The sequence below is a fragment of the Oscarella lobularis genome, chromosome 4, assembly GCF_947507565.1.
Source record: "Oscarella lobularis chromosome 4, ooOscLobu1.1, whole genome shotgun sequence".
NCBI lineage: Eukaryota > Metazoa > Porifera > Homoscleromorpha > Homosclerophorida > Oscarellidae > Oscarella > Oscarella lobularis.
The window spans coordinates 1,525,603-1,542,707 of record NC_089178.1 but is presented as its reverse complement, the minus strand read 5'-3'; the positions used below and the strand labels follow the sequence as shown (position 1 = coordinate 1,542,707).

The 17,105-nt window shown below is 49.4% G+C and overlaps 3 protein-coding genes across 5 annotated transcripts; 1 reads left to right on the top strand and 2 right to left on the bottom strand.

Annotated features, from left to right (window-relative positions):
- Nucleotides 1-678: 678 nt before the first annotated feature.
- On the bottom strand, nt 679-2,383 carry LOC136186408 (carbohydrate sulfotransferase 1-like). The gene has a single exon (XM_065973735.1). It carries the CDS (start codon nt 2,345-2,347, stop codon nt 845-847), a length of 1,503 nt encoding a protein of 500 aa, XP_065829807.1. The 5' UTR covers nt 2,348-2,383; the 3' UTR covers nt 679-844.
- A 2,964-nt stretch (nt 2,384-5,347) lies between these two features.
- Nucleotides 5,348-15,615, top strand: LOC136186514 (uncharacterized). Of its 2 annotated transcripts, XM_065973875.1 has the most exons (16): nt 5,348-5,614; nt 5,662-5,758; nt 5,811-6,398; nt 8,172-8,227; nt 8,262-8,339; nt 10,383-10,494; nt 10,565-10,725; nt 10,778-10,852; nt 11,343-11,580; nt 11,630-11,830; nt 11,896-12,025; nt 12,083-12,174; nt 12,232-12,319; nt 13,517-13,561; nt 13,630-14,077; nt 14,508-15,615. In XM_065973875.1, exons 15-16 carry the CDS (start codon nt 13,828-13,830, stop codon nt 15,446-15,448), a joined length of 1,191 nt encoding a protein of 396 aa, XP_065829947.1. In that variant the 5' UTR covers nt 5,348-5,614; nt 5,662-5,758; nt 5,811-6,398; nt 8,172-8,227; nt 8,262-8,339; nt 10,383-10,494; nt 10,565-10,725; nt 10,778-10,852; nt 11,343-11,580; nt 11,630-11,830; nt 11,896-12,025; nt 12,083-12,174; nt 12,232-12,319; nt 13,517-13,561; nt 13,630-13,827; the 3' UTR covers nt 15,449-15,615. The 2 variants fall into 2 exon arrangements, 1 of the variants encoding a protein (XP_065829947.1); XR_010669738.1 differs by lacking the exons at nt 5,348-5,614; nt 5,662-5,758; nt 5,811-6,398; ... (1 more) ...; nt 13,630-14,077; nt 14,508-15,615 and having other exon boundaries at nt 8,138-8,227; nt 12,232-12,582.
- On the bottom strand, nt 8,408-12,261 carry LOC136186509 (uncharacterized). 2 transcript variants are annotated; one of them, XM_065973867.1, is made up of 21 exons: nt 12,037-12,126; nt 11,821-11,991; nt 11,718-11,776; nt 11,610-11,667; nt 11,380-11,557; nt 11,261-11,322; nt 11,134-11,205; nt 10,988-11,073; nt 10,810-10,929; nt 10,543-10,751; nt 10,387-10,487; nt 10,170-10,331; nt 9,977-10,117; nt 9,738-9,913; nt 9,574-9,675; nt 9,432-9,520; nt 9,269-9,382; nt 8,984-9,212; nt 8,904-8,933; nt 8,776-8,852; nt 8,408-8,727 (listed from the first exon to the last, which is right to left on the bottom strand). In XM_065973867.1, exons 1-21 carry the CDS (start codon nt 12,071-12,073, stop codon nt 8,568-8,570), a joined length of 2,433 nt encoding a protein of 810 aa, XP_065829939.1. In that variant the 5' UTR covers nt 12,074-12,126; the 3' UTR covers nt 8,408-8,567. The 2 variants fall into 2 exon arrangements, with proteins under 2 accessions (XP_065829939.1, XP_065829940.1); XM_065973868.1 differs by having other exon boundaries at nt 11,718-11,791; nt 11,856-12,261.
- Nucleotides 15,616-17,105: the final 1,490 nt, after the last annotated feature.

Genomic DNA, 17,105 nt, shown 5'->3' with positions numbered 1-17,105 from the left:
ACAAATTTGGCCAAAAAGTATTTTGTAGTAGATCGCTTCCAAAAAAGATCATGACGTCATAATTACATTACGTTGCTCCCGGCCTAGGGTGATCTACACGCACCATTTTGGAAGCACCTAACGTGATGCCTTAGTAGATTGCTTCTATAAAACTCAAAGATCAATGCTGCTCGGCATGCGTTCTTCCTCTTCCTAAGGAAAGAAAATTAATGGCTACAGTATTTTCTTCTTCCTTTTGATTTTCTCTGATGCGGTACATTGACGAAAGATGCTTGCCGCACCTTGCTAAAAAATAGACACTAAGAACGTATCTACATGATGCAAAACCTATGGCACGTATTCTTAGAATTACTTAACGAGGTATTAGAACGTCGATATCAGGCACTGAACGTACGTGGCACGGTGATTCACGTACAACAGGCTTATTATGCAGTTGTATTCAATCCGGATGCGTCCTTGTGAGGCATGGAGTTATTTGGCGTGTGAGGCCAAAAAAGATGGGAAGCAGGAAATACTCTATGCACCCTAATTTACAAATGCTACCAAGCAGCCTTTTCAATATTACAAAAGATAGGTACCTACAAATGGAGTAAAAATGCGCTTTCTAGTGCGGGAAGAGGAAGAACGCGTACCAGGCGGCCAAGCAGCATTGATCTATGGCAACACGTTAGTCTGGTTGTGCGCAGGCCCCATATATTGAATATAGCGAGGGAAAGCTTAGACAGTGCCTAGAGGTTCTTTCATACATCACAGTAATACAACACTAGCAGTCTCTCGATTTTGAGCAAAACAATGAAGCAAGGTACTACTGTTTTTTCTGCAAATGCTAAGCCCCATCTCGCAACTATTTCTTCTGTACTAGTAATTCGAAGTTGAGTTTCTTCAGAACGTCTGTACACTTGCTCTCGATTAATCCAACCAATTCTCTTGTGCTAGGCTCTTTTAGAAACGCCTTCCAGGCGTCGACTATCTGCTCAGAATTTCTTTTCGTCGCATACGGATTCTTACGCGCAAGATTGTTTGACTCGAGTTTCGTATTCTCCTTCAACCAGTTTGTGACCGACGCACCGAATTCAAGCCCGTACGACTCAAGCAAACGTTTTCCGACAACAAAAGGACTCGCCGCAATCTCTTCAAAAGTGACAAGTTGATACCGACCCGTGGTCACGAGCCAATCAGAACCTCGGCGGCTCTCAATGAAGTCAAACTTTTTTCTCAGCGCCGAGCACAAAGCCTCGGCCTCGCTTGCGACCAACGTATTATTACTCACCTCTTCGCGCGGTGCAGTGTCGCCATTCCGACTTGTGTAATGTTTCATTAGCTGACCGCGAATGTTATATCGAGAAAAGATGGTCGCTCGAGGATCGCGCACCAAGTGAAGCACGTGCAAATCGACGTTGTCCGGCAAAACAACCGTCTCTAAATCGCTGATACGCTCCAGTCGGATCACTTTCACGACGACGGCTAGACGCGACGCGCACAGCTCGCCCACCTGTTTTGTCTCCATGGCAGGGCATCGATTATAACGCAACAAGCACTCGTCTGGACAGAACGGCGGTTTCATAAACGCCTCTGTGACATTTCGGGGATAGTACGCCGAACGTGAAACGTCGTCGACAAGCTTTACACCGAGTTGGGTCTCAAAGTTGCAAGACGCAATTGAGGAGAGCAAGTCTGACTGCAGTTGTACTTCAAGATTTGCATTCGGCTTACTCTTCATTATGAAGCTGATGCCCTGGAGCGGCTCAAAGAAATAGAGCACGTCCGGGCTGCGTTCAAAGATTCGTCCAACAAACGACGATCCCGACCGCATTTCCGTTACGATGACAATCATTTTGCGCCGCCTGGAATTAGCAATCGGCTTGAAATGTTTAGTAGTTCGTCGAGAGTCGAGAAAGAAGGTGGGGGGAAAGTTGCAAAAGCCTCGAGTTCCTTGACTTGTATTGGCCGAATGTACCAGTGCTCCTCCTCCCATATTCGGTTTCTCTTTCATTTCAGTGAAGATCCTAGTCTTGAGTCGTGCGAATACGTCGGCTAGTTTCTTTACTTCTTCCGTCGATTCAACGTACTCAAGCCGCAGCGCTGATGTCACGGTCTCGTTCAAGCTGGCCAAGAGACGTATCATCGCTTCGTCGCCGCTCCGGTCCGTCATGCCGACGTTGTGGATAGACCGCAGGATTTCCAACGCTGTTGTGTCGATTGTGAGTCTATTCGTGGGCGTTCGTAACGTAGCCGGCGCCTTACACGCCGCTGTGCTCTTTCCCAGACGGAGTACTAGAACTCCAAAGCAGATGAGCGCGAACGCAAGTAGAACCTGTAGAGGTAGTACTAAACGCCAACGACCCATCACGGATTGTAGAGACCCATCTAGCTACCTAGCTTGTCCCGGATGCGGCCCCGGATGGCTCCCTCGGCAAAAAACAGAGACCGGTCGATCGGCCGGTACGGCTATAGTGTATTTCGCGTACGTAGGATTACTGTAGTGTGCCAATCACCATGTTCATGAACGCTAGTCGAGTCGCTTTCAAACCATTCGCGTTCATGATTGGCACGGCCGGAGAAGAGAACTAACGCGCACCATTGGATTTCTAAATGTCGATTGCATTATCAATCCCTGTAAGTAAGCAAACCAAATGCGCCTATATAGGGCATATTCACGGACGGCTTTGCGCGCGCTACTGTGTAGCAAAAACATAGGCGCACTCGTATGCCCCCACCCACAAATACCTTCGTTCAAGCGAAAATAAAGCTAATATGCCAATTTTATTAAAATGACAGTTTAGTGACTGTACGAAATGTAGTCTGGCAAAAAACCGAAAATCGGGGCCTCCTTTCCCCTTTTGTGGATATTAGCGATTTGACTCGCTGTAGGCACAACCTCTCCATCGAAACAGCTAAGTAATCCTCGAATAACTAAAATGGCTATAGAGGTTTATCGTAACATGCAGCGCGATGGTCTTTTTTCGCGTGCCACACACTCCGCGAAAGCCCCGGAAGCCCCGCCCCGTGAATATGCCCTATAGCGTTAACTAGCAGTCAACCCGGCTTCGCCCGGGTATTGGTCTTACTAATAGCTTTCCCTCTTTTTCTGAAAGTTCTCCTTCCCAGCGGTGAATATGCATCATGCCGCTGATATGGCCTCCCGTAGTGTGAAAGGGCAGGGAACTCCAAATTGAAAACTCCTATTAGAGACTCAGTTCCTAACTCTGACTTGAATATTAGTATTAGACAGCAGTCTCTGACTCCGGCTTGATTATTTCTGTTATATAAACAGTCGATGCCTAGCTCCAGCTTCATTATTTCTGTGTTACAGTATTAGCGTTGGCATATTACCCATATTAACCTCTGGAGGACAGAACTTCCATCAATGAGAGCCGGAGTCAGATAAAAGGTCCTCAGATACCCAGTCCCTAGCTAACTCCGTCCCAATCAAATCTATTAGATACTCAGTCCCTAACTCCGGTTTTAATAAATAGATACTCCAGTAGTTCCTGATCGACTCTTGCTTGATTATTTCTGTTATCAAAACAGTCCCTAACTCCAGGTACTCGCCTCTAGGCACAAACACCCTGATAAATTATTATAGGAGGGAAGGCTAGCAGTCAAGGTCTTACTAATAGCTTTCCCTCTTCTAAAAGTTCTCCTTCCCTGCGGTGAATATGCATCATGCATATAGACCGCTTATATGGCCTCCCGTAGTGTGAGAAACGCATAGGGGAACAAAAAGAAGAAAGTACAGGGAACTCCAATTTGACAGTTCCTATTAGACACTCAGTTCCTAACTCCGACTTGAATATTTCTATTAGAAATCAGTCTCTGACTCCTGCTGGAATATTCCTGTTATATAAACAGTCGATTCCTTGCTCCAGCTGTGTTATTAGCGTTGGTTACACTACTGCATGCACTACGGGAAGGTCCACACGCATATTAACCTCTGGGGGAGAGAACTTCCAGCAATGAGAGCCGGAGTCAGAAAAAAAGAGACACGAACGTCCTCAGATACACATTCCCTATAACTCCGGCCCAATGAAGTCTATCAGATACTCAGTCCCTAACTCCAGCTTTATTCGATAGACACTCCAGTAGTCCCTAGCTTCATTATTTCTCTCACTAATACCGTCCCCTAACTCCAGGTACTCGCCTCCAGAAACAATCACCCTGTCCATAAATCATTATAGGAGGGAAGGTCTCTACTTGACAATTCCTATTAGATACTCAGTTTCCTAACCGTGACTTGACTATTTCTATTAGAAATCGGTGTCTGGCTCCGGATTGATTATTTCTGTTATCTAAACAGTCGATCCCTAACTCCAGCTTCAATCTGTGATATTAGCGTTGGTTACACAACGGACTGCACTACGGGAAAGTCCATACGCATGTTTAACCTTTAACTTTCAGCAATGAGAGCCGGAGTCAGAAAAAAGGTCCTCAGATACCCAGTCCCTAAATCCGGCCCAATCAAATCTATCTCAGTCCCTAACTCCGGCTTCATTAAATAGATACTCCAGTAGCCCCTGACTCTAGCTCGATTATTTATTGTTATCAAAACAGTTCCTAACTCCAGGTACTCGCCTCAAGGCACAAACACCCGGATAAATTATTATAAGAGGGAAGGCCTCTGCTTGGAGAAAATCTAATTTTTGCGTATTTGTCAGTACGACGGTCCTACAAAATAAGTAGCATTTTCCTGGTCGATTAGAAGCAAAACGGTGCAGTACCTATGAGCAGTCCAATTTTTATTAGAACCGGCTAAGTAAATAACTCGGTATTTATTACATGGTCGCATCCCTCTAAAAGGCAACGGTGGGACACCGAGAAGCGCGGGAGAGGGACATAAATAAATCGGCGAGAAAACGCGCCCAGAGGTGATGACGCAAAGAATGACGTCATCGCCACCCTAGACTAAAACAGACGAAACGAAACGCCACGGTCGCGCAACGCTTTCGAAAGCATACTTCGAAGCGTTTCGAAGCTAATAGCAGAACGACTTTGCGCGTTCGACGTCGCGAATAGTCTTAGCTCTTCGCACAGCACGTGACGGTGACGTCGAGCGACGTCGTGCGCGGGATCCCGGGGACCCCGACGAAGACGCTTCTATAGAAATGTCACGATTTTCGTCGCACGGCGGCGGAAGCGGTTCGCGCACGGCCGCCGCGAGCGCGAACGAAGAAATTTGAAGCGAAGCTTAGAGTTACTCGCGCCGTATTTAACGCGCGGTAGGCCGTGACGTCTTTTTCATCTTAGTAGTGTAGAGATAGTGTAGATTCCCCGAACACCAGGGCGCGCGCGGGCTTCGCCCGCGCGCGCCCTGGTGGGAGGGGCTCTCAAACGTGATCGGCCAAAATCTGAAAGTGTGGTTCTGTCTGGTTCTGTCTGTCTGTCTGTCTGTCGGTAACGCTCACGTCACAATCGCTCTTAAATCCATCACGCCCGTCTTTTCCGGGCGGTCCTGTTATTATAATGTAATATGCACGGTACGATAAGTACTACTCTTATTACATGATATGCTACCTTCAACTCCATCTCTTCCATCACGTCCAATATATCCGTTACTTGACAAAATTTCAACCTGCGTATAGAGAATTTAAACATGAACATGGAAATAAAATCAGCAGTAAGAGAGGTTACTTTTGCGTTAAGGGCTGTGACGGTATCTCTAAGAGACTGCACATTGTCGTCGGTGGTTGTTGCAGCGGACACTAAAGCTGCACACAAACAAAGGCAGCTCGCTGTGATAGAGACGCCGATCTTCATTATAGTATCCTTGAACGAATGCACTGAACTGTTATCGAGTCTTCTCTTATATGTAGGCCACTGTAAGTGACGGAAGGATTGAGGAAGATGCGGAATTATAGGGTAAGAAACGGATTGTCGTTCTCTTGTCAATGGAAGCCAGACCTCTTCTCATAACTCATCAAAAGAGAACACGGATGTACGTCTCAGGGTTGAACTTGTGTAGTACAGTACATTACATTTCACAGAGGGTAATGCGGGTATGTTTGCAGTTGATAGCTTGTTGGTTTATTGTTGCCTACATCCCACTGGCTGAGATTGGCCTGAAATGGAAGCCAGCCTCTCAAGTACTAGTAGCTACATGCGCCTCTCCTAAGTCTGTATCATGCACTACAAGTCTGAAAGTAAGCCTAGATATTATGCAAAGGAATACAATTAAATCAAAGGGCTTCGTTATTTTCTTACCGATACTTACAGATCTACCCGGAAGTAGCCGTTAGTCCGGGCTTGTGTTAAAACATCCGGGCTATGCGTTTTCGCGTCTTCTAACCTCTTCTAACCCTGCTTCTGCCCCCTGCTGCTTCTGCCAGCTTCTGCCCCCTTCTAACCGAAGTGCACCGTCCAGGCGTCTTAAACAAGCCAACAGAAGTCAAGAATGTGGCCAAGTAAGGTCTGTAGCCGTAATCCGCCGTAATCAGACTATGATCAGACACTCGCCATGTAAATGACAGTTTTGATCCCTTAAAATTATTCGCATTAGAATGTAGTTAAATGATGAACTGAACAAAAGTGCGCATAGAGATCGAGCTGTCTAAGCTTCCTCTTATATATAACATGTTGTACAGATGGCACAAGTAAGTTCTGCATCGGGGATGTAAGGACCGCCGCACCGTCCATCCACGAAATAGAGTAGAGCGCCATTTTTATCGCTCCGTGTTCCTGGACGGATTCAGCGTGCTTATGTACGCAAAGGAAATCACGTGGGTGTGCATGGTCAAACTTGTCGGTCATCAGATATCCATCATATTCTTTTCGCCAACCAGATGGGCAAACGTTTCTAGCCGGTATATGAAGTAGTGAGCTCTTTCGCTTTACGCGGCAAACTGCACACGGCACGTCATCGTTGGGGAACGCTCTTGGACTGAAGGGATTCCAATCCTCCGTCTGATACTCTGTATTGTACATGTAAGCAGCAGATTGAATTCCAGTGAAATAATTGTTGTAGATAGGGTTTTCAGGCAAACATTGCGTATTCGTTCCACCTCCTGAATGAGTATAGCGTTCTCCACCAGCTGTTCCACGATAAACAAGCTCAGCTCCGCGGCTGCACGACGTTCTACCCCACCGTGTATAGGTCACAGAGAGGGCACCCTAAAGAGAAGAATCTGCGTATTACATAACTAACTTTGGGCTTCAGCGGAGCACAAAGACCAAACCTGGGCTCGTGGTGTCTCCCTTTTCACCCTTTGCTCCTTTAGATCCATCGCGTCCGTCTTTCCCGGGTGGTCCTGTGACATAGTACTATTGGAGATGTAGTGATGTCTTTTTATGTGTTGTCTTACCTTCAATTACTCAGGAGGATCAGTAGATATGGCGATATTTAGTCTTCATTTAGCAGGGGTTTCATCAATACTTGGAGCAATAAATTTTATTACAACTATATTTAATATGCGAGCTCCAGGAATAACAATGGATCGACTTCCACTATTTGTTTGATCAATTTTAATAACTGTATTTTTACTATTATTATCTTTACCAGTTTTAGCAGGTGCTATAACTATGTTATTGACTGACCGAAATTTTAATACAACCTTTTTTGACCCCGCTGGAGGTGGTACCAGGTTGATTTTTGAATCCATTAGTAGTTAGAATGTCTACCTGGGTGTAGCTAGAGTTAAGCTAACGTTAGGACTAATCTGCTGCGCCCATACTTTAGCTCTAGCTGAGATCTGTGACGGCCTCTCGAAGAGACGGCGTGTTGTTATCGATAGTTGCAGAAGATGCTAACGCTGCACCCAAGCAGAAGCAGTGTATCAGGAACATACGAGTCGCGCTAGTCTTCATCTTGCTTATAGTGCCTTGAACAAGTGGAGGGAAAGTCTGATTTGGGGGGCTTGAGTTGTCTCTTATATTCATAAATAGCAGAATACGTGGGAGACGTTAAAGCCGGAGTCTGTAGCAAGAAACGGATTGGCGCCGCGTCATCTCTTCTTATGTAACTCAGTTGAAAGAGTGGGAGTAGTGTTGGGGTTTGTCTATAGTTGCCGGTGTAGCCATTCTGTAATTTACGGCTTCATAACGGTTTTCTTGTTACGCACTCCTTAGCATTGTGCAGGAATCATGGATGGGTAGACCGACCGTGGGACCTTAGCGAACAAACAATTGTGCATTTATGTAAATTACGGGAATGGGTGCAAATTTGTTTCCTCTTTTTTCAGGGTAGAAGAATATTCCGGCTCTGCTGAAAGTCTCTACGACGTTGGTATTGGTACAGGTACGTTAGTTGATCCTTTTGATCCAAGTTGTAGGAATGACCGAAGTCCGTGCTTTATTGTTTCTACAACAAAGCGTTGACTACTTGCAATCGATATTTTTGAAAGCTGAAGGTAAGATGAACCGCCTAAGCAGGAGCATCTGCAGCGATGAAAGGCTTTCCGCCTACAGTACTCCGCCTACTACTTTAGTAGAGGGGTGCTTCACTTCCGTTCACGCGAGACGTTCACCGCATTTTCACTCGAAGAAGTAGTTGCCGTAGAGCCGTTGACCGTACAGCCAAGACGCAACAGACCGTTTAATACCAGCGCATACAGTGGACAGATACAACTCGTGCGTAGCTAGGCAACAGGAAACTGTGATCCATTGAGCCAGTTTTTTGGCGGTTTTGGTGTAGCTAGGCTAATAGTAGTCATGGGTATACTGGAGACTGTGCTCTCTAGCGATGGAGGCTTTGGAGGAAATTTTCCCGTTTGGCCCACTGGATACACCCGGATTTCACTAAAATCGAATGTAGGCAAGAATATCGTAAGAGGGTTTTATGAGTACCATATTCGGGCCTGGTCGCAACCGTTAGTGGCAGTCACTTCCACTTTGAGACCCGAGTATTTGTCCGGAAGATTCAACTAAGCGTCAAAAAAACGACGTAGTTTTGAGAGCAAGTTTGATCAACTTACGTCATGAACTCGTCGTCTTTGATAGTTGTCCTGCAGTAAGGCATTGTCATTGACGTCTCAAAAGAGCTTCTATATTCTACCTCAATAGCAGCGATTGTCTGCCACTGTGCTGATCCTTCGACACGCACTTGAATGTTGTAGTCTTTGACCGTCTCAGGCATGGGCCTTCCCCAGATCATCCTTGCCTGACTTTCCAGCACGTTTGAGAAAGTGAATTCTCTCCACAGTGCTGAGTCAAAAATGAACTGGACTTGTCCAATTGTTATTGGTGATTCCCACTCAAGTGTTATCGCAGCAGGAACGGTGGAACTAGGAGAGAAGGATCAGTGAAAGGAGACGCTGGTTGGCATGTGGAATCTCTCTGCCTTATCCATCTATTTGTTCCTGGCAAGCATTGCCCAGAAAGACAGCCGCCGGGCCCATAGACAGCTCTTGTCTGTCCCGAAATGGCTTCCTTTGCTTCACTTCCGTCTACTGCACTATAACTCGCGCGTCTAGCGACTGGCATCGAAATGGTTTCTTCTTAACCTGGTTGCTGATACTGTTGCTTTCAAGGCCATGTCTCTTGGATCTTGATTGATTTGGTTTACAACGAACTGATCGTCACGTAGTAGTTGCTGCAAAGATGGGACTCGGATGTTGGCACATGCGGTATCCGAAGCTGTTTTACCTGTTGAACGCTCCATACAGCATCAGCATCCTCTGCTAGTTGTTGAGGAGTTATTCCGTACTGCACGGCATATGCAGCAGCAGTTCCAGCGGCTTGACCGTGCTTAGTGAATAAGTACGCGTACCGTCAATTTTCACACCGCGCTATGTGTTTCACTGCTATACCGTTGTGCATGTGGCCATGACGCGTTGAGAACCGTAGACGACGTGAGAGAAACTGGAAAGTCGGCCTGCAAACATGAGATTTGGAACATTTGCAGAGATAAAGGACCGGAGAGGCGTTCCGTATATGTACGGAACGTGAATTGACATATTGGGTCTGCCATTTGGGTCGTTGATTCCTGTGATAATCAATGAAATGAGTGTGAAAATACTGAAAGGATCTTAGGATCTCGAAGAGCTACCTTTTGGATTGTGGAGATCAAAACTCCATCCTCCGTGACAGACGACGTCGAAGAAATCAGTCGGCTGGGGAACGATTTCGTTTTGTGTCTGAACGTGAATCCCAATCATTCTTCGCGCTTCACGCTTACATGGATATTGCCCTTCGCAACTTGACGGTAGAGATTTTGTATCAATGATTGAGCTAGGGCTTACCGAACCAGTCTAGGGCCCAGTTGGTCGGATCGGCGTCAAACATTCTTTCTCCGTTTTTGATGTAGTCCCATACGCCGATTAGAGCCTCTATTAGTTCTTCCATAATTTTTTCGCCGTCACTCACCGTATCGTAGGGATACGAAACCTCAATCCACCAATAGCCTTGATACAGTAGAGACCTGCAGCTATAGGGCTTAATAGATTTTCTCTTAGATACCAACGTCGATTGCTGCAAAGTGGCGAAATTTAAAATCGTCTGCAGTGAATTTGCGTGTAAACGTCGGAGGCGGCTGAAATGGCATTGGCTTGCCCATTTCCCTTACAGGTAGGTCGAGTCAACATGTATTAGCTTAGTACTATAACCGGTTCTTACTTGGCTTGAAAAATTAACGTAGTTCCTTCAGTGAGCGTATCAGCGACGTCCATGGCAAGAGACTCGCCGTATTGAGCCTTAGATTCTCTTCCTTGAGTCCAGTGACAGCCAGCCTCGACTCCGAGACGGCCGTCGCCTGAGCAGTCGATGAAAACCTTTCCAGATATTTCGTAGCGTTTCTGAGTGAGTTGGTTATCAGCGTAGGCAACCTGTCGCATTTATTTTGTTTTGTTAGGAAGTGTGAGACCCTTAGTTTGAATTATTTACCCGAATGGTTCCGTCGTCATCTTTATGAACTCCGGTAAACCAGGTATTGAGTAGCAGGGTCATGTTAGGCTCCGCCCGAAATTTGTCAAGAAACGTTAGAGACAGCATTTCAGCACAAAACTAAAAGAGGAAGGTTTATAGCAATAAGGGACTAGTAGCCCAATAAGGTTGGGCACACTTGGGGATTTGCTATGGAGTTGTCCAATCGGATTTCTTCAAGCAGCCCACCTTCCCTTGCCTCAGTCTCATCTTGCTTTCCTCGCGCTGTGTAGTAAAAGTAAAGCACACTATTTGCACAAGCGTTGGTTGGTCCCTATAACATACTTCCTCCTATATCGGCACCGACCATCTGAACTCTGACTTCACTTGAAGCATTACCACCCAGAACAGGGCGTCCTGTGTGTTTGTAGTGGGGTAATAATATTACTTGCCGTGAGTCGAAACGCTGTACCTTGAATGCAAACGGTGCGAGCACCAGATCGCGCAGCCGAAAGAGCTGCACCAATTCCTGCACTAAAACACTTTTATTTTAGAAAAATTCATGATGAAGATTTAATTTGACGACTGCACCTTCCACCGCCAGCCACGACGACGTCGCAGTCTAACGGCTTGACTATCATCCCTGCTCCGGTTGGTTGGGTGACTTGAACCTCGTCGTCTGCCATGGGAAACGGTCCTTTTGGATTGACCTCGAATCGAAGTCCTGACAGGCTTTGTTCAAGAGCTCCTGGCAGCGAGTTTCCACTTTCTGTTGACGTCAGTTGAAAACGGGTAATGAAGGGGGGTAATTGTGTACTTACCATTGATTTTTGCTTCCAAGGCTCTTAGTTTAGCGTTGATGTGGACCACGACACCGGTCTATAAGTACAGATGCATCTGCTGTGTAAGGGAGTCGGAAGTGGGGGTACCTTAGCGGCCTTGATAAAGCTTTTTTGGACATTTGAATCGCAGTCGAGATCCGTTCTCTCTACAGAACGTTTCTCTAAGGGATAACGATTTTTGTTCACTCACGTTCATTGAGGTAGGCTTCGTAAGACATTGCGTACTCAGTGTTGTTCTTTGCAGTAAATTCTTTTAAATTTGCAGCGAACAAACTCTGTAGATCAGCTGAAAGCTGCTTGAGAGTGTAGCGGTGAAGGTGGACGTCAAGTGTTGTTCTTCGAACGGATAGGGTGGCTCCCGCTGAGAAACGGGTGAGCGACGTCGATCAAACTAGGTTACTTCTACCTAGAAGCAATGTGGCTTTTATTCGCACTGAGCTCATGTTCTTTAGTGGAAAAGACGTCTACTCTCTCGCTCTCTTTGGGAACTCCTACGTGTCACGTGAAATTTATTTGGCTACTCACCGATCCTTTGGCAACGCTAGTAAGATCGAGTTTCGCTTCCTTTTTTCTTTTCCTCTCATCATCAATTTTGAAATAGAAGAATCAAGGCAGTTACACAGTACATACCTTCAAACAAGACCGTGATTCGTATCACTCTTCGTGTGCTGCAACATACACCAATTCAAGTAAGAGTCCCGCTGTTTCAGTCTTTTTTCGCATGCACTGAACCGAAGGTAGTTTTTAGCTAGAAGGCTCTGATTATGAACCTTTAGTTAGTATAGTGAAACCTCTTGGAACAGACAGAGATCCACCCAGCAAACGTCAGCCAAATTTCTGACGCTTACTTAGAGAATGACGAGTGCGCAGATAAGTCAAGTTATTTTTAATATTACGTGAAAGATGTGTAGAAAGCTGACTGTCAATTTCAATAAATTTTTCTTGAGTAAAATCACTTCTGTAGGATACTCAAGAGTTGTCGTAGAACAGTTTGGATGCTTGAATCAGGGATACTAGATAATCCCACCAGGGCGCGCGCGGGCGAAGCCCGCGCGCGCCCTGGTGGGAGGGGCTCTCAAACGTGATGGGGCAAAATCTCAAAGTGTGTGTGTGTCTGTCTGTCTGTCTGTCTGTCTGTCTGTCTGTCTGTCTGTCTGTCTGTCTGTCTGTCTGTCGGTAACGCTCACGTCACAATCGCTCTTAAACCAATCACACCCACAGGTGCCTTTATGACATCACATTCATTGTGATGTCATACTCTCCCGTATATTAGGTGACGTCACAGTAGATAGTAACCCCGGATTGTGTTCAATAGTTTGCAGCATAGATATAACAATATGCTGATATATCTATGCTAGCCGCCAAGAATAAATACTATTAAACATAACGGGCACATAACAATGAGCTTACTTAGTAACGTTTATCAAGGGAACGCAGTAAAGGAGCACGTTGGGTTTGTCGTGCTGCGAGCTTCGCTCGCAGCACGCAAACCCAACTGCGAGCTGATAATGGTCCTCGTGACACGAAAACCCGAAGGGGCAGAGTTAGGGCTAGGAAGGGGTAGCTCTGTGTCGCATGAGAGGTCAATTGTAGGGTTTTGCGGAAAATAATGCATGCCATGGTTAGGCAGTGTCATGCACATTATGCACATCAGCTTTTCTAAAACTAGAGAATGATGGCCCGGTGTTCACCGTGTTGCCATCATGCAGAGCCTCCCACCGCTTACTGTACGCGAGTGAATAACATAGTGGGACGTCATAATTTATGTTGTCACATTCACATGGTCAGTACAGCCGTTAGCTACTACAGCTGTACCTACATTATAACATACTGTAAATACTTGCATGATTGCAATGTTTTCCTAATTAGGTGCTTTTCTGACGTAGGAGGAGCAGGGGGGAATATCGTTGCGCATGCTCGCCGTTGGTGAGGTAACAATACTTACTAGCCAATCAGAACGCAAAGATCCCTTCTTCCAAATATTTTTGTCTGGGCCAAGGTGTAGAGGCTTTAGGAACATACCACTATCACCTAATCATGCGGGACAAAGCAAAAGCTTTGATTTGATGGCAGGTTAACATTATTGTTAACCGTCGTTGATACGGAGCGTCGGGCGTGGGCGGGCTCATTCGCATCACAGCGGCCGAGGCGAGCACACCTACGCGCGACGCAATCTTTTCTCTTCTTTCTCATCATCATGGATCAAAACCCGCCGGATCAAGCTCTTCAAAACCCGCCGGATCAAGCTCAGCGATTGCAGGATCAGCAACCTGCTATCCAGCAGCAGCGCGACGCGCAAAACCCGGTGGTCGCTGTCACCGGACCGGCGCTTCAGGCGATTATCCAGAATGCCGTGCAAGCGGGCGTGGCCGCGTACGCGCAACACGCGGGCCAGGCGGCTCTACCGGCCGACGGCGCGTCGGATGGAAACGCTTCCCGGGAGCACGGTAAGTACGGTAGCTTAGGCCTTTTCGCCCGGCTGGTTCCCGCGGAGGAGGTTCGGTGGTCCCCGTTTTTTCTTTACGTTTTTTCCCTACCCACTCCCTAACCCCCCTTCCCGTCCTCTCCTGTCTTCCTTTCGCGGTGCACCTGTGGCTCGTGGCGGGCGCGGGCTCGGTCTCAGCTGCACGCGTCGTGGTTTCTGCGGCGGCGGCGCAGCGGCGCAGCTGCATTGTTGCTAATTTTGCGCGCGCTTGGCGCCCGCGCGGTCTCGGGCAGCTGAGTACGTGGTTTCGTGGCGCGCGGTTGGCGCCCGCGCGGTTTTGGGCAGCTGAGTACGTGGTTGCACGGCGCGGCGCTCTTCTGGGTGTGTCTGCGTGTCTTTTCGGCCTGCGTGCCTGCGTGCGTGGTGTACGGCGGTGTTCTTTGTGTTCCTAGCGTTGGAGGAGCTACCTCAGATGCCGGCGATCCCGGGTATCGCGGTGCTCGGGGACGGCGAGGCGCCTCCTGGAGTGGTGCCGTCCGCTGCCGCGGTCGACGGCACCTCGTTCGGGGCTCTGGCACGTGCGCTGGCTCAGGCGGTTCCTCCGCCAACGTCGCCGGACTTCGCGTTGGAGGACGGCGTGTCAGTCTCCGGCAAGATGGTGGCGAAGATCCAGGCGGGTCAGTACGTGGAGCTGGCGGAGCTTCTGCCGGACAACCTCGAGCTGTTGAAGCGCGAGGTTGGTCCGTTTTTCGAGTGGATGCCTCAGTCGCGCTCCCAGCTGCGCTCGATTCCGAGCGTCCTTAGCTGGGCGCGCTGTTTTAGTACGTACGCGATCGTACGCTGCGCTGGCGACCCATCACGCGCGGCGTCGCTGTTCTCGTATATGCGCCTCATCCTACAGGAAGCGGCCAAACTCGGGGGCGAGGGTTGGCGTACTTACGACACGCGTTTCCGTAAGCTCGCCGCTGTGCGTCCGGCGATGGACTGGGCCACACCGCATCAGGGCATTTATGCCCAGACGTTCGTGGCTCTCGGCAACAATGCGCCGCGCTGCCCTCTCTGCCTGGATACCGACCACGTTAAAGCCGTTTGCTCGTTGCGCGATGCCTCGACGGATCGAAATGTGGCTCGCGCCGCGTCGCCGGCGGGTGCTCGCACAAAACCACGGCCGATTTGCCGCGGATACAACGAGGGAGCATGTCAATTTCCGAATTGCACTTACCGGCACGTGTGCAATGTTTGTTGGGGAGCTCATCGGGCCAAGCACTGCGATTCGCCCCGTCGCGAGCGCAACGACCCGGGAAAAGGCGAGCGTGGCCGGGAGTCGCGTGGCGTTCGTCGAGGCAGCGATCGGGAGCGCTCGCCCGTGTCGCGCGGCGGGCGTCCGGAGTAAATGCGTTGGCTGCGTGACGTTTTTGTTTGTGGACTACTGCTAGTGTAGCCACGGCTAGTTGGTTGTTCGTTGGCGTTTTTTGGTTTTCTTTGTCGTTATCGCTTCGGCTGTGCAGTTGCGCGTGGTTAGCGCGCGTGTGCTGGCTTATCGTGATTATTGCGTATTTATTGGCTTTTTCCTTTTTCTCGTTCGCTCTTCGCCTTTGGCTTCTGGCCGTTCTCCATGGCTTTCGCGTATTTTTTCCGTCGTTCCGAGCGTTCTCCCCTCCACGTCGCGCAGGTTTGGGCGCCGTATGGTTGTGTTTTTTCGTGTGTAGAGCTCGAGCGCCTTCGCTCGCTGGCGTGCAACGTTTTGGGGGGTCGCTATCGCTACATGGCGGACCTCTTTGCGCTCCAAGCCTGCGTGCGAAATGGTCACCCGTTGCCGGCGCCCCTGGCGACGGTGACTACGCCCGTAGTGCTCGATCGCTGGGTTTTTTGGCTAGCGCCTCATCCGGATCGTTCGTTCGCCGAATACATCTGCAAGGGTTTTCGAGAGGGCTTTCGCATCGGGTTCGCGTCGGGCAGCCCGTTGCGCGTGTCCGGGCGCAATTTACGCTCGGCGACGGCTCACGCCGAGGTCGTCGACGGCTACCTCTACGACGAAGTCCGCGCTCGACGCATGCTGCCGTTGGATGCCTCGCCGTACGCGTCTCGGGTGCACGTCAGCCCGTTTGGCGTTCTGCCGAAGCCTCACCAACCGGGTCGGTGGCGGCTCATCGTCGATTTGTCAGCTCCAGCGGCAGCCAGCGTTAACGACGGGGTCGATCGTCGTTGGTGCTCGCTTCGCTATGCGAGTATCGACGACGCAGTCGACCTCGTACGCCTGCTTGGTCCGGATTGCCTCCTTGCGAAGCTGGACCTTCGAGCGGCGTACCGCGTGGTTCCGGTGCATCCGGACGACCGTTGTCTTCTCGGCGTTCGCTGGAAAGGTGCAGTGTACCTCGACGCGGCGTTGCCTTTTGGCCTGAGGTCGGCGCCGAAGATCTTCTCCGCCGTCGCGGACGCCCTGCTGTGGGTCATGTTCCGCGCTGGCGTCACCGTCGGTCTCCACTACCTCGACGACTTTCTCGTGCTGGGCCGGGCCGGGAAGTCGGAGTGCGCTCGCAATTTGGAGAGGGCGTTGGCGGTGTGCAAGGAGCTCGGCGTCCCGGTCGCGATGCATAAGGTTGAGGGTCCGGCGTCGACGCTCACCTTTCTGGGGATCGAGTTCGACACGGTGGCCGGCGTCTTGCGGCTCCCGGAGGACAAGCTTCACAGATTGAGGTCGCAGCTGACGGCTGTCGCGGGCAAGCGGGCGTGCACTAAGCGGGAGCTCTTGTCTCTCGTCGGCTTGATGCATCACGCGAGTCTGGTCGTGCGTCCGGGCCGGTCGTTCGTGCGTCGACTTCTGGACCTCGCTCACACGGCGCGGCAGCTCGACCGTTTTGTGCGCCTAAATCAGGCCGCGCGGGCGGATATCGCGTAGTGGCTGGCGTTTGCGGCGTCGTGGAACGGCGTCGGGCTGGCGTCGACGGTCGGCTCATGGGCTCCTTCGTTGCGCGTGCAATCGGACGCGTCTGGCTGTTGGGGCTACGGCGCCGTTGCCGTCTCCTCTTCTCCGTGGCGGGGTTTTGCAT

Coding starts and splice junctions, on each gene's coding strand:
- LOC136186509 (XM_065973867.1), bottom strand. CDS start 12,073: ATGAGCTCAGTGCGAATAAAAGCCACATTGCTTCTAG. Junction 11,323..11,379: donor GTCGTGGCTGGCGGTGGAAG/GTGCAGTCGTCA, acceptor AAAGTGTTTTAG/TGCAGGAATTGGTGCAGCTC. Junction 10,332..10,386: donor CTTTGCAGCAATCGACGTTG/GTATCTAAGAGA, acceptor TACTGTATCAAG/GCTATTGGTGGATTGAGGTT.
- LOC136186514 (XM_065973875.1), top strand. CDS start 13,828: ATGGATCAAAACCCGCCGGATCAAGCTCTTCAAAACCCGCCGGATCAA. Junction 14,078..14,507: donor AAACGCTTCCCGGGAGCACG/GTAAGTACGGTA, acceptor TTGTGTTCCTAG/CGTTGGAGGAGCTACCTCAG.
- LOC136186408 (XM_065973735.1), bottom strand. CDS start 2,347: ATGGGTCGTTGGCGTTTAGTACTACCTCTACAGGTTCTACTTGCGTTC.